Source organism: Mastigoproctus giganteus, chromosome 10, assembly GCF_048544385.1.
Source record: "Mastigoproctus giganteus isolate SK-2022 chromosome 10, ASM4854438v1, whole genome shotgun sequence".
Lineage (NCBI taxonomy): Eukaryota > Metazoa > Arthropoda > Arachnida > Uropygi > Thelyphonidae > Mastigoproctus > Mastigoproctus giganteus.
In genome coordinates, this window is record NC_143584.1 from 68,093,887 (window position 1) to 68,108,401 (window position 14,515).

Sequence of the window (14,515 nt, forward strand, 5' to 3'; positions counted from 1 at the left end):
GACATCTTCCTTTAGTTGGGCTATAAAACTTTTGTCTTCCAACCATGAAGGTAGCACCATCAGTGGCACAGGATACCAAATTTTCCAATGATACTTGTTTTTCATCAAACCATGTATTTATAGCAGCAAAAATGGATGCTTCAGTATAGTCAGTTTCTATAGATTTTACAAACATGGTTGGAAGAAAATTAGCTGCTTAGTTTGTTAATTAGCTGCTCGTCAATGTTAACTGACATCTCATTGATTCGTCTTCGAATTGAATTGTCATTCAATGGCAATGCTTTTAAATTACTGGAAGGATTTTGATGCATCACTGTTGAAATTACACTCTCTAATGTGGTTCGTATAACAGTCTCAGCAACTGTATAAGCATTACCAGTTTTTGCAATGATTTCTGCAATTGTATAAGACGCAGTCATTCCATTTTTTTTGTGTTCTTCTTAAATAAGGAAGTAACAGTGTTATGTTGCTCAATTTTGTTTATTTTTTTAAAAATATTTGATATGTTTCTAAATTTTAAGTGAACTAAGTCTTGATGGTGTCTTAGCCTCATTTGAAAAACAACTATTACGCATAAGACACATAGGCTGTCTTGAGTCGAATGGGCTTTCAATAAAACCATAAGCTAGATATTCATCCAGATACTGTCGACACTTTCTTTTTCAGCACTTGACATGATGATGGATTGAATAACTACAAAGAATTAAATATAAACGTAGGAAAGGGCCTTTTGCTTCAGGTCCCATAATATATAAAGAATATTGTCACATCCGAAGAGCAGCAACTGAATTATTTAATAAGTTATGATGCAAATAAGTTAGGGTACAAAAATATACAGATAAACAGGAGCTTTTGGGATAATGGCTCCCTTCATCAGCTATATATACAAATATGTTTAAAATGGAATATCAAATAATGCCGTGTGTGGTCCTGTATTAGACAAGTGAAGCCCGTGCACCAGGTTGGTGAATTGAAGGAAAATCAAATGGGTTACTCGTAGAATCAGACACTTTTTTGCTGAGAATGTAGGGTGCATACGTGGGATGCATGCCAATGTTCATTGTATTGCAGTACAACTGCCTCCATAATTGGGTGCATGGAGGCAGTTGTATTGCAGTCTTCTCCCCCGCCCCCTTTTTACGTAGCAGTTCTGTATACCATATTACCTGCCCTGATTGTGGTAGTTATGTTGGGCACTGCTAGAAGACTCCAAGATTGAGTCTCGGAGCAGGAAAGGGCCCTCTGATCTGTCGACACTGGGCACTCCGCAGTGCAGAACACATTAGTCTGTACAACACGACCTCGACCACCGACGTAATGTCGAGATCATTGACCAGTCACATAACTACCGCCAACGATCTTGGCATGAAGCACTACATATAGCCAGTTGCCGTAGTGTCTTCAATTGCAACAGAGGTGTGCGCATGCACCCATATATGGAGGCAGTTGTCTTGCAATACAACGAACACAGGCATGCGTCCCACGTATGCACCCTACATTCTCAGCAAAAGTGTCTGATTCTACCCAGTTGATGTTCCTTCAATTCCCCAACCTTGTGCCCGTGCTTCGCTTGTCTAATACAGGACCATGCCTGGCATTATTTGATATTCTATTTTAAACGTATTTGTGTATATAGCTGATGAAGGGACCCATCTCCTGTTTATCTGTATATTTTTGGATCCTAACTTATTAAATGTTTTAGTTTTTCTGCTCTTTGGGATGTGACAATATTCTTTATATATAAAATATAAACTATTTTTATTTAACTGTCATAGCCCATGTCACTCACAAAAGCACTGTGGATCGAAAATAAACAACTTCAACAAGGAAACTGCTCATCGTGGATTAATGTTGTTAGTGGAGTCCCTCATTGTTCAGTATTGGGTCCATTATTGTTTTCTGTATTTATAAATGATATTGATGATGGTATATCAAGCTTAATGTCCAAGTTTGCAGACGATACGAAGGTTTGGCAGGGTTGTCAAGGATATTACTGACACTATGCTACTGCAACAGGATCTGGAAAGGTTGAGCAGATGGGCTGAGAGGTGGCAAATGAAGTTTAACATTGACAAATGTAAAGTACTACATATGGGAAACAGCAACCCCAGAGCAACGTATCAACTCTGTGGTACTACACTGACAGTGGTAGAGAATGAAAGGGACCTGGGGGTGGTTGTGCAGGCAGATATGAAGTTTTCTGAGCAGTGCACACGGGCTGCAAGAGTAGCTCATGGTGTATTGTCGATGATATATAGGAATTTTTCTAGCAGGGATAAGGAGGTGATTATTGCCTTGTATAAGGCAATGGTCAGACTGCACCTAGAGTACGGTATACAGGTCTGGAGGCCTCATTTCAAGAAGGATGTAGAAATGCTGGAACGAATACAGAGAAGGGCAAAGATTAGTGAATGGAACAAAGGGGTGCTCTTACGAAGAAAGGCTTACGTTTCGCAAATTACAGTGTCTGGAGACTAGGCACCGGCGAGGTGATCTGATAGAGGTGTATAAAGCCTTGAATGGTTTGAGCATGCTCAATGCTGATGGGATTCTTCCTCTTGCTCAGAATAATCACCTGAGAGGGCATAAATTCAAATTGAGGAAAGACAGATGTAGGATAGACGTGAGGAAATTTGCCTTTAGCCAGCGGGTGGTTGGTTGTTGGAATAGACTTCCATCCCTTGTTGTGGAAGTTGATAGCTTAAATAAGTTTAAGGCTCAGCTGGACAGGTATTTCGAACGAACAGAGGGGTGAAGTGGAAGTGGTTATTTTTTATTTTTTATTTATTTATTTGTTTTTTTTTTTTTTTTGTTTTTTTTTTGGCTGATGCTGCATAAGCTTGCTTTCTTGCATAAAATGCCTCTACTAATGCTAATTATGAGAGCTTCTTTGGACTCGGGGAAGTACCCATAGACTGGAGATGTGCAAATGTGACCCCAATTCACAAAGGAGGATCATAGGCTGACACAAGTAATTATAGACCTGTGAGTTTAACTTCTGTAACAGGAAAATTAATAGAGGCACTGGTTAAAGACGCACTGCAGGATCATCTAGACAAGACTTCAGTTATAGCTCAGACACAGCATGGTTTTGTTAAGAGAAAGTCTTGCCTGACCAATTTGATTGGATACTATGATGCAGTCACAAAAGAACTGGATGCAGAGAATAACTTTGATATTATATATATTTGGATTTTAGAAAGGCTCTTGATACTGTTGCATATGGAAGACTGCTGCACAAACTGAAGCAGTGTGGCATTGGAAGCAAATTGCTGCTATGGATAAAGGGATGGTTGAGAGGGAGAAGACAGAGTGGTAATCAATGGACACTGCTCATCATGGACTAATGTTATTAGTGGAGTCCCTCAGGGTTTAGTGTTGGGTCCATTATTGTTTTCTGTATTTATAAATGATATTGATGATGGTATATCAAGCTTAATGTCCAAGTTTGCAGATGATACAAAGGTTGGCAGAGTTGTTAAGGACACTACTGACGCTATGCTGCTGCAACAGGATCTGGAAAGGTTGAGCAGATGGTCTGAGAGGTGGCAAATGAAATTTAACATTGACAAATGTAAAGTATTACATATGGGAAACAGCAACCCTAGAGCAACATATCAACTCTGTGGTACTACACTAACAGTGGTAGAGAATGAAAAGGACCTGGGGGTAATTGTGCAGGCAGATATGAAGTTCTCTGAGCAGTGCAGACGGGCTGCAAGTGTAGCTCATGGTGGCTTGTCAATGATATACAGGAATTTTTCTAGGTGGGATAAGGAGGTGATTATTCTCTTGTATAAGGCAATCGTCAGGCTACACCTTGAGTACTGTATACAGGTCTGAAGGCCTCATTTCAAAAGGATGTAGAGCTGCTGGAACGAATACAAAGAAGGGCAACAAGATTAGTGAATGGAACAAAGGGTTGCTCTTACGAAGAAAGGCTTAAATTTTGCAAATTACAGTGTCTGGAGACTAGGCACTGGCAAGGTGATCTAATAGAGCTGTATAAAGCCTTGAATCGTTTGAGCATGCTCAATGCCAATGGGATTCTTCCTCTTGCTCAGAATAATCACCTGAGAGGGCATAAATTCGGATTGAGGAAAGACAGATGTAGGATAGATATGCGGAAAATTGCCTTTAGCCAGCGGGTAGTTGGTTGGTTGGTGGAACAGACTTCCATTCCTTGTTGTGGAAGTTGATAGCCTTAATAAAATTAAGCCTTAGCTGGACAGGTATTTCAAACGAACGGAGGGGTGAAATGGAAGTGGATTTTTTTTTTTTTTTTTTTGGCTGATGCTGCATAAGCTTGCTTTCTTGCATCATATGCCTCTACCAATACCAATGAAATACCAATGAAACAATAAATCAATACTAATTATCATTTAGAAAGTAGAAACAATAGATTGAAACACTTCCTCACCCCATCTGTCTCATATATTGACCAATGAAACAAAAGAATAAATAAACCAGACTACCACCAAGGTTGCTGCCGGAAAGGCATAAACGGCAAGGATTGCGGAGAAATTACCTCTGAAAGCACTTAGACATTTAATGTCTATGAAAAGCAAAGATGGTTGAATTAAATCATGCCCACTATTTTCCCTCATGCCCACTCCTAATATAATATACTGTATGTTTACTGTATAATATAATATACTGTATATAGAAAACCCAATGAGAGAAATTAAATATTAAGGAATAAGATGTCGGGTAGGGTTGAACTTTGGAGGGCACAAACCCATGTAATACCCATAATTTTTTCGAACCCCAGAAACCAATTTTTGTCCCCTTGCGGATGATATTGTCCCCGTTGAGAATTCCTGATTTAAAGTTACTGGTGTTTTTTTTTCATATGAATTGCACATAATTTTTTTTCAAATATATCTCTTTTCTTAAAGTTAGATTTAGCTATTAATTTTTCAACTTTATTTCCCTAACAACATAATCAAACATCAACTCATTTTTCTTTATTATATAAACAGTCATTAATTCTGGATATTTTTTATTTATACTTACATGTTCAGGAGCTAAAGGTAAATTGTTATGTAAATCATGTAATTCTTTAGGATATTGCAAATCTACTTCAAATAACAGGCCACACCTCGAGTACTATGTACCGGTCTGGAGGCCTCATTTTAGGAAGGATGTAGAGTTGCTATAACGAGTGCAGGGAAGGGCAACAAGATTGGTGAGAGGAACAAAGGGGTGTGCTTATGAAGAATGGCTTATGTTCTGCAAATTGCAGCATCTGGAGACTAGCCACTTGGGAGGTGATCTGATTAAGGTGTATAAGGCCTTGAATGGTTTGAGCAGGTATCAATGCTGATGGGATACTTCCTCTTGCTCGGATTAAGAACCCGAGGCGGCACAGATTCAAATTGAGGAAAGACAGTTGTAGAATAGATGTGCGGAAGTTTGCCTTTAGCCAGCGGGTAGTTGATTGCTGGAACAGACTTCCAGCTGTTGTTGTGGAAGTTGATAGCTTAAATAAATTTAAGGCTGAACTAGACAAACATTTGGAGTGACTGGATGGGTGAAATGGGAAGGGTTTTTTTTTTTTTTGGTTGATGCTGTATAAGCTTGCTTTCTTGCCTCATATGCTTCAACTAATGCTAATATCTTCTTTTATATTGTAGATTCTAAACATTGTTTTTACATCTTCAACTAACCATTCTATAAATATTTTAGGAGCATCTGCACCTCTGTATAATCTAGTTGTTTTATATTCATATTCAATATCATTAATATATTTAATATAATAACAAACTGATAGGTTTAAGTTTCTCAACATTCCATGTATAGGATTCATTGTAATCATTAGAATTTAGTCTATCAGTAGGTATTTTCAGACATTTTTCATTCAAACTGATAGAATAACAGATAGAATTTTTAATGAGTCATAGTCAGTTTCAGGCATCTTAGTTTTTACAGGTTTGTGTTCTTCACAGTCCTATTACATGCTGTTTTAATTTTTCTTTTGAATTAAAAATATGTTAAGCACATCACATACCTGTGAACAGGTGTGTAATCTTGACATATTTTATCCAACAATTTATTTATTTCGAATGCATTCCTAGTTAGGATCCTTGGATTTCACTTGCTAATAGCACCCGGCCTTGAGACTGACTTCCTCAAGATACTCAGGAGGAAATCTGCGACTACCAACAGCTGCTCTCGAACTCCACTCAGTACAGCCTTGCGCTTTTGCTAACGTGGCTACTGGAACTATCCAACAATAATGTTATTTAATGGTATTTTGTCAATTTCAACATATTTCTTCATATAGAATAGATTCACATGCTTATCTAATTTATTTTCAGTTATCAGTAAAGGGCGAATTAAACTTTTTTTTTGTAACAATAAATATTAATAGAAATACTGCTTTGCTTTTAAAAATTAAGGAATATCATCTAGTGAAACAGGAAAAGGAATATTTTTAAAAATTTAAAAAAAATTCATATTTTTTTAAATATGAAATATCCTCAAAGAATATCAAATTTATAATTTGATATTCGTTGAGGATTTCTTTCTACTGGATATAAAGCAGCTAATCATCATCAGCCATTTTCAATCCACTGCAGGATGAAGGCCTCTCCAGCAACTTTCTAGTTCCTTCTGTTTTGTGAAATGGCCATCCATTTACTACCCATAAACTCACGAATTTCATCTGTCCATCTCTGTCATTGTCTTCCAGGTTTTCTTCTAACTCCTCTTGGGGACCATTCTGTTATTCTCGTAGTCCATCTGACATGTCTTTGAGCTGTGTGTCCTGCCCAAGACCATTTTAATTCTTTTAGTTTTGATAAATGTCCTTTATTTGAATTTGCTGCCTTAATCCATGTGTTTCTCTTCTTATCTAAGTCTGATTCCCAAGTTCCATTCTTCACTGTGTAGTTCTCAGCTTCTCTTCCATTCTTTTGGTGAGTGCCCAAGTTTCACTTCCATAAGTCATGGTTGGTAGTATATATTGGTTCATTATTTTATGTTTCAGACAAATTGGGATATTGCTCCTCATTATGTGACTATATTTCCTTAAATTCTATCCATCCAAAATTTATTCTTCTCTTGACTTCCAGCTATTTATCATTATTACAGTTGATGACTTGTCCCAGATAAGTATATGACTCCACCATTTCAATTACTGCTCCTTCAATCGTTATATCCCTTCCTATGGCTTATTAATTCATCAGTATTTTTGTTTTAGCCATATTCATCTTTAGTCCAAAATCCTTACTAACTCTGCATAACTGATTAAGATTTTCCTCTAATTCTTTGGGATTGTGCCTTATGATCACAATGTTATCTGTAAATGGTTTAGGTACTCGCCATTCACATTAACTCCTTTCTGTGACCAGTCCAATCTTCTGAAAGTTTCCTCAAGGGCAGCAGTAAACAACTTCGGAGATATTATGTCTCCTTGTCGAACTCCTTACTCAATTATAAATTTGTTACTGTCTTTGTCTAGTCCAGGTGTGGCCAACGAGTCTATCGCGATCTACCAGTCGAGCGTGGCTTTAATTTCGGTCGATCATGGCGAATTTTAAATATACAGTCGTCCCTCGATTTGCACAGTCAAGTATATTACTAAAATTTTATATTGCACAGCGGGTTTTGCTACCAGCGCGTTATTTATTTTATTTTATTATTTTTTTTTTTACGATGCTTCAAAAATAGCAATGAAGATCAGATTTTGAAAATTTATTTATTTATTTTTTTTTTTTTTTGCATGATTGAGGATTTCATTGAAGGAGAAACACATTTCCCCATAATAACATAAAATCCCACAGAATTCCAGCTATCGGTATTATTGCAAATGCAATAAGATTGAGTTTACTACCCGTTTATAATTAGATTGCACTAACAGAAAAGCCTAATAAACCGGAAAGTGCAAATTGTTTTTATTGTTTTATGATTGTGACCTCCAGAAATAGCTTTAGAGAAATATCACAAAGGCATTCAAAACTGATTCTTATAAGGATATAACCAAACAGTGCAATAAACATTGGTGTTTGTCTGGTTATTTTGGAAACAACTTCCTCATTCGGGACTCCTCTTCATCAATTATCCTACATTAGCTGTTCAGACAGAATATTTTTCTGGTTTGCACAACTTAGTGTTTTAATCGGTAAGCATTGCTTTTGCTGATTTAATAACTGGACAGTACTTATATGTTAATTTAATACCTTTGATTTAAAATGAATACTACGAAAAAGAGTAAAACGTATCATTTTCAAGAGTGGGAACTAGAATACTTTTTTGTAATAGTAAAAGAAAAATGTTGCTGTTTGATTTGCAATGCTTCCGTTGGCTATATCCAAAAAAGGAAATTTAGAAAGGCACTTCAACGCAGTTTTTTTTTTTTTTTTTTTTATGTGTTCTGCCATGATGAAATGCATAAGAAAACAAAGCATCACAAACTGTTTTACAAGAGCTGAGTTTATTGGTGCTGGTGGAAACTTAATGAGCTATGAGCCTTGTTGAAATTTTTGCTGAATTAATAATAGACTTACTCCATTTGTTGGAAGAATACGTAAAAATGAATGATATGATAACACAGATGATATAATAACAATGCATGAAGCAGAAGATATAAGGAATTTCAGCCAACCGGGCTAGCGAGGTGGGTAAAGTGCCTGCCTGGCAATCCAAAGGGTGCGGGTTCAAATCCTGCCTCAGGCTTGGATCAGAGCAAAATGCAAAAACTTTGGGAGGTGCATTATGGCCACAGAAGCCGATGCACCAACAACTAACAAAAAAAAAAAAGGGGATTTCATAACACTGGAAGTTGAAGGACAAATCAGTAATGAGGGAAATGCAGATCATGATAAAGCAATACTGATGAAGTATTTAAATGTTAAAAATTATTTTTATGAATTGTGTAGAACAATTAAAGGTTTGCTCTATTAAAAAATTATGTAGAATTTGAAAGTTCTACAAATGCATTTTGAAAAGAAGCCTTCAGTTCTAAACACAAAACTCAGATTACAATTTATTTATTTATTTTTTTTGATTTAACAAATTTTGTGTATTTTGGATTAACAATTAACTATGTAAGTGAATTACAGTATAAGTAAGTGTAGTACAATATGGCATTTTTAAATTGTTTTTATTTTTATACTGATGTGTTGCACTAAAATAGAACAGTAATGATGTAGATATACACTCAGTATTACTGATGATAATGTGCTGTATGTGTATTCAACTGCTGAGGAGTAGTTAATCACCATTATTGACTTTTTATCACCTGATGCCCTCCATATAATGGGCACCTATATAAGTTACAAAGGATGTTGTCCAATTATTTTCCAACGTTTCACTTTATTCATGTTTAACATTTATTTGTTAACAAATAAATAGGATAGTGTGGTTTTTTCTTTTTTCCAGAGAGGTAATTGCTCAGCTCATTTTATCTTTTACAAGGAAGAAATATTTAAAAGCTTTTTATAAAAGTTTTTGATATAAATGAAATACTAATGCTTTTAATTTTTTGTGTTAATGTAATTTTTATTTATTTATTTATTTTTAAATTTCAGGTCTAATTAACAATCATCATGCACAGGAAAAGTTGAAAATTGCCACAAGTATGCATCAGACATCAAACTCAGCAAAATGTCATTTAAAGATTTTGAGTGATAACAAAGTGAATAGGTCACACCATGCCATCTTAAAAACTCAACAGAATGTCCATATGACTTCCAGAAGGAATATGTTCACAGCTAATAAAATTAACCCATATCCACTATCTAATAAATCTGGATCTAAATTAATATCTGGTCATTCTTCTGCCCCATGTATGCAGACTGAAGTTAATAAAATTTGTCTAAAGAATGAGCTATTGAACAACTCATCAAACACTTACATTCAGTCTGACATGTTTAAGTTGATTAAGAGAAAGCCTACTGTCCAGAACCAATTTTGCTACAATTCTTGCCAGCTTTCTTACAATCCTCTAAAATCTAGATGTACATCCACAAAGTCATTACAAACTGAAGTGTCAAGAACTGCTTTGAAGTTAATTTCCGAACAGCATAAGTCCCCTTATAAAGATGTTTTATCAGTCCCTGTTTCTGTGGCAGCTTCTGTTAGTGGAATGACTGATAAATGCCCTTCAGTACAACCTAAAATCCATAGTTTATCTGAACGAAAAATCAGTCAGAGCCATGTAATCAAAACAGCTTATTCAGATGTACACAAACCCACTGATTCAACAGTAAACCTTACCGTATCTTTAAATGAGTTTCATTCAGCTAAGAATAGTACCTTAAAAAAAGTCCCACAGGACACATCAGCAGAGGCTGCCGTTTCAGGTATCAGATCTAATATTCACAGTTCAAATGAATTGAAAACACCTAAAGATGTAAATTTAAAATCTGCTTTGCTTGAAGCCCATCCAAAACCAAACACTTTGGCTAATACTTTGTGCTTACCTCAGAAAAATACTGCTACTAGTACTACTTTTAGGAATTTGCAGAAGACCTTTCTTGAGACAGTTGAAAGTCCAGGTACAAAAATTTATTCTGGTTTAATTGCACATTCCAAATATGGAAAAGTAAATGTGTTAAAAACCAGTGAGTGTTGCAGCAAATCACTTACCCAAAATGATTCCGGAACTGAAATTCAGATAGCAAAGAGTACCTCTGCTCAGTTTGTAGGAAGTAAAAACAAGAGAATATCCTCAGATAAGCCATTGCAAAATTCAATCCCCAGAGTAATGAGATCAAAGTTTACATTACCCAATTTACAGAGAAGTAGAACAAGATATTCAACCCTTAAATCTCCATTGAATGGAATTGTAAGGATGATTAAAACTAAGTATACAATTGTTAATAAAAGAAATTTAAGTACTTCTGCTTCTGCCAGAAAGATGGTGAATACAAATTATAAGATTGTAAATGATAAAAGGGATATGTATACAAACAGCAAATCAAGGATATTTATTCAGAAAAAGCAAGGTTTGACAACACATGTACCTGGTTCAAAATATAAAATGATAAGTAAGGATAAATTAAAGTTGGATAATGGTATGTGCAAAACTGTATCATTTAATAAAAGAATACAATTGCCCATAACACAAGTGCATAACACAACATATAAAATTGTAAACGAGCACAAAGTAAAGAAAAATGTAATTAATTATAAAACCAAACTGTCTCTAAGGAAACCAAAAAGTGTAGTAAGCACTCATAACAATAGATTTATAAGGAAGAGTTTGGAGTTGAGTAATGACTTAGCAAAACTGACAAATTATGAAGGAAATGTTGTTTTCCACAGAATGGTGCCTGTAAATTCTTCACATAAAACCACTTCTAAAACTTTTATATCTGGTATAAACTCAGGAAAAGTTTCAAGGAAGAAAAAAACTACACCCAGTTTAAGTTCCTTGGGTAATACTAGAAATAAAACATATTCATCTTTAATTACAAATGGAAATAGGTTGAAACAGAAATTCTATTCTAAAAGGAATATTTCCCAAAGTTCAAACAACAAATATAAGTTAATAAACAGGAGCATTTCTCCGAATTGTGCTTCAAAGTTAAAAACAAAATATAAGCTTGTAAATGGAAGAACTGTATGCAGAAGAAATAAATCCTTGATTATAACTACACCAGTGAAGTTAGTGAAGAAGTCTTCAGAACCTCTCAAGATAATAAATAACAAGTTCAAACTAATTAATAAACAAGCAAGTCCAACTTCCAATATTATCAAAATGATAAAAACCAAGTATAAAATAATAAAAAAACATTCCGTGTCTTATAAGAATAATAACCACATAATGGCACAAACCAGGCAAAGGTTAAAGTTATCACAAAGACATCCTTGCAAGCAGACAGGTAATATTTTATTTCTAATTTGTATAGATATATTTAATTTAGTTTTTATATTTACACTAATATGGAAATAGAAATTTTAAACATTATTTTTATATTTAATTTACACAGTTTAATTAAATTGTTTAGCTACTTTTTTTTTTTTCAGTATGAAATATATATTTTTAATCTTTTAAGGATTTACTTCATAGTTATGAGGTGATGCTGAGAAAATGTCATGACTTAAGACTGAATTTGGAAGTGTCTGAAATTTTTCTAAAGCATAATAGAATTCATGATGAGAACCATGATTAATTCACTCTGATTTATTGAGAAGTTGATTGAGATATTGTCATCAGCAATGCCATCAGCAAACTCAATGTTGATGGTATTTTTCTCTTTTTCAGGCTACACACACGAGGAGACAAATTCAAATTGAGGAAGGATGATTGCAGGATAGATGTGCAGAGGTTTGCCTTTAGCTAGTGGATAGGTGATTGTTGGAACAAACAAACTTCCATCTGTTGTGGAAGTGAGTAGTTTGAATAAATTCAAGGTAGGACTAGACAAACCATTGGAAGGGACGAACAGGTCATTTTTTTTTTTTTGATGATGCTTTAATAGCTATCTTTTTTGCATCATTTACTGCTACTAATGCTAATTTGGATTGGTTGAGATTTTTCTAGGCTCATGGGGTAGAATTTTTCATAGCCTGTGCTTGTTAACAAAAGAATTTTTATGGAGGTGGGTTGCACTAGAATGGAAGTTGTGTAATACTTGCTGATGTTGTTGAAGCAGTGTTTGGAAAACTGTTAGTTTGGGCAGGGGTATAAAAGACTAATGGTTTAATGGCAGCCATAAGCAGGAATGGGATTGATACTTGTATTGCTTTTATTGTGACATGCAGATGCATGGAACACAGGGGAAGGTTTAAAGTCCTGCTAGGGACTTTAACATTCATAGGGATAAGCAACTGAAAAATTAAGAGCATAAACAAGTGTGCATATATATAAAGGGTATTTGATTTAAATTGGGTCTAACAACAATCTCGTGTACTGTTAGTACAAAAATTAAATCGGAAGCATGTGTATCCCCATGTAATAGAATCTCTTAATCTTCCTTGTGACAGTTGAGGCAATGTCACCCTTTTTATTAGGCTGCTGCTGCTTGTGCCAGATGAGCACTGGCCTTGTAATTTGCATTGAAATTGTATTCTAGTGTGAGTAAAGTCCTTATTCTATCAATGGCTCCAGTGCTCAGAACATTTAAGGGGTCCCCTCTTTTTTGTAATCAACATTTTTGAACTTTTTGTAATGAGTTCTTTTTACTGTTTTTTTTTTTTTTTTTTTTTTTTGTTACATGCATTTAAAAAAAAAAAAATGCATACATGTTAACACAGTAGAGCTGTTATTTATAATAATAGTAATAATAAATGTAATAGATGATTTTAAAGATCTGAGTGATTTCATTCATTTAGATCTTTCATGAAGAACTTGGTTATGGGGGGAGGAGGAGGAAGTGAGGAGTTTGAATTCCAAAGGGATCCACATCTTTTCCCTCCCTTCAACAGGAATATCACTTTTTTTAATAATATGAGGGGTGCTTGATAAGTTTCTATCCTCTGATTAGAAGGAAGATGTAATTTTGGTATGTATGTTAACTGACAAAATGTAGAATCCTGGCATTGTTAGAATTCTAGTAAAATATGAAAAACTTTTTTTTTCTTAGATATCCTAGGCAATGTATAAAATTCCTAGGTGTTCTATATAATGCCTAAGTGAAGTATGAAAATACTTTTTTATATATGTGTATCTTGGAAAACTGTCATTGTCCTGTGATACTTTTTTGTGTAAGGGAATCACAGATACAATGGCATAGAGGAGAAATATGCTAAAACGAGTGAGTATAAAATAAATTTCTCTTTCATCATGCTGTGCTCTTATATAAGCGAATCACAGCTCTTGATGTTTATACAAGGGCATAGAGAGAAATACCATGACATATATTTATGAAGTTATTTTTAATAATATAACTTTTTTTTTTTTTTTTTTTCAATAATTTGAACCATTATATGAATGCTTGCAAAGTTATAACCCAGACTTATTTGCAAAGTTGTAAGTTCATGACTTAAAACAGTTTTTATTTTTAAAATTTTGTTTTAGGTCACTGAAGTTCAAGCCTGTATAAATGGAAAAAAATTGAATGAGTTGCAATAAAATATCTTTACAAGAAGGGGTTATTGAACAAGGATATTCATTGAGACATGGTAAATACATTAGTACACTGAGTGGACAGAAATCGTGGGAAACCTACCTAGTAACAGGTAGGCTCACCTTTCACCTGGATAAGGGCAGTAACACGGCAAGGCGTTGAGTCCACTAGTTCACTAAAACGTTGCATTCCTGGTTAAGAGGATCCAAAGCTCGAATGGCCCTTTCCACAGCATCCTAAAGATGCTCCACAGGGTTCGTGTTCAGTGAACAGGGGAGGCCATTCTATGTTGGTAAAGTCTGTGGAATGCTCTTCGAACCACGTTCTAGTCACCATAGTTCTGTGGGGGAGGTGCATTGTTCTGCAGGTAGTCCATTATGATGTGGGTGCACAATGGGAAGGGATGCAATGGTCTGCAAGGATGGACACGTAACCTGGACCGTTCAGAGATGCATCTAGATGCACCAGACATCCCAATGTGTGCCAGTTGAACACGC

At 35.1% G+C, this 14,515-nt stretch overlaps 2 protein-coding genes across 2 annotated transcripts in view; both read left to right on the forward strand.

Moving 5' to 3' along the window:
• The window catches only part of LOC150079069 (uncharacterized), a 41,439-nt gene extending 29,941 nt beyond the window's left edge, over nt 1–11,498 (forward strand). The window contains exons 2-3 of the mRNA XM_090382939.1: nt 9,534–11,384; nt 11,476–11,498. Of these exons, the coding sequence (XP_090239065.1) occupies nt 9,534–11,384; nt 11,476–11,498 (1,874 nt within the window). The remainder of the gene's footprint in view (nt 1–9,533; nt 11,385–11,475) is intronic.
• Nucleotides 11,470–14,515, forward strand: part of LOC150079070 (uncharacterized) — a 162,554-nt gene continuing 159,508 nt past the window's right edge. The window contains exon 1 of the mRNA XM_090382692.1: nt 11,470–11,831. Within this exon, the coding sequence (XP_090238818.1) occupies nt 11,708–11,831 (124 nt within the window). The 5' untranslated portion in view covers nt 11,470–11,707. The remainder of the gene's footprint in view (nt 11,832–14,515) is intronic.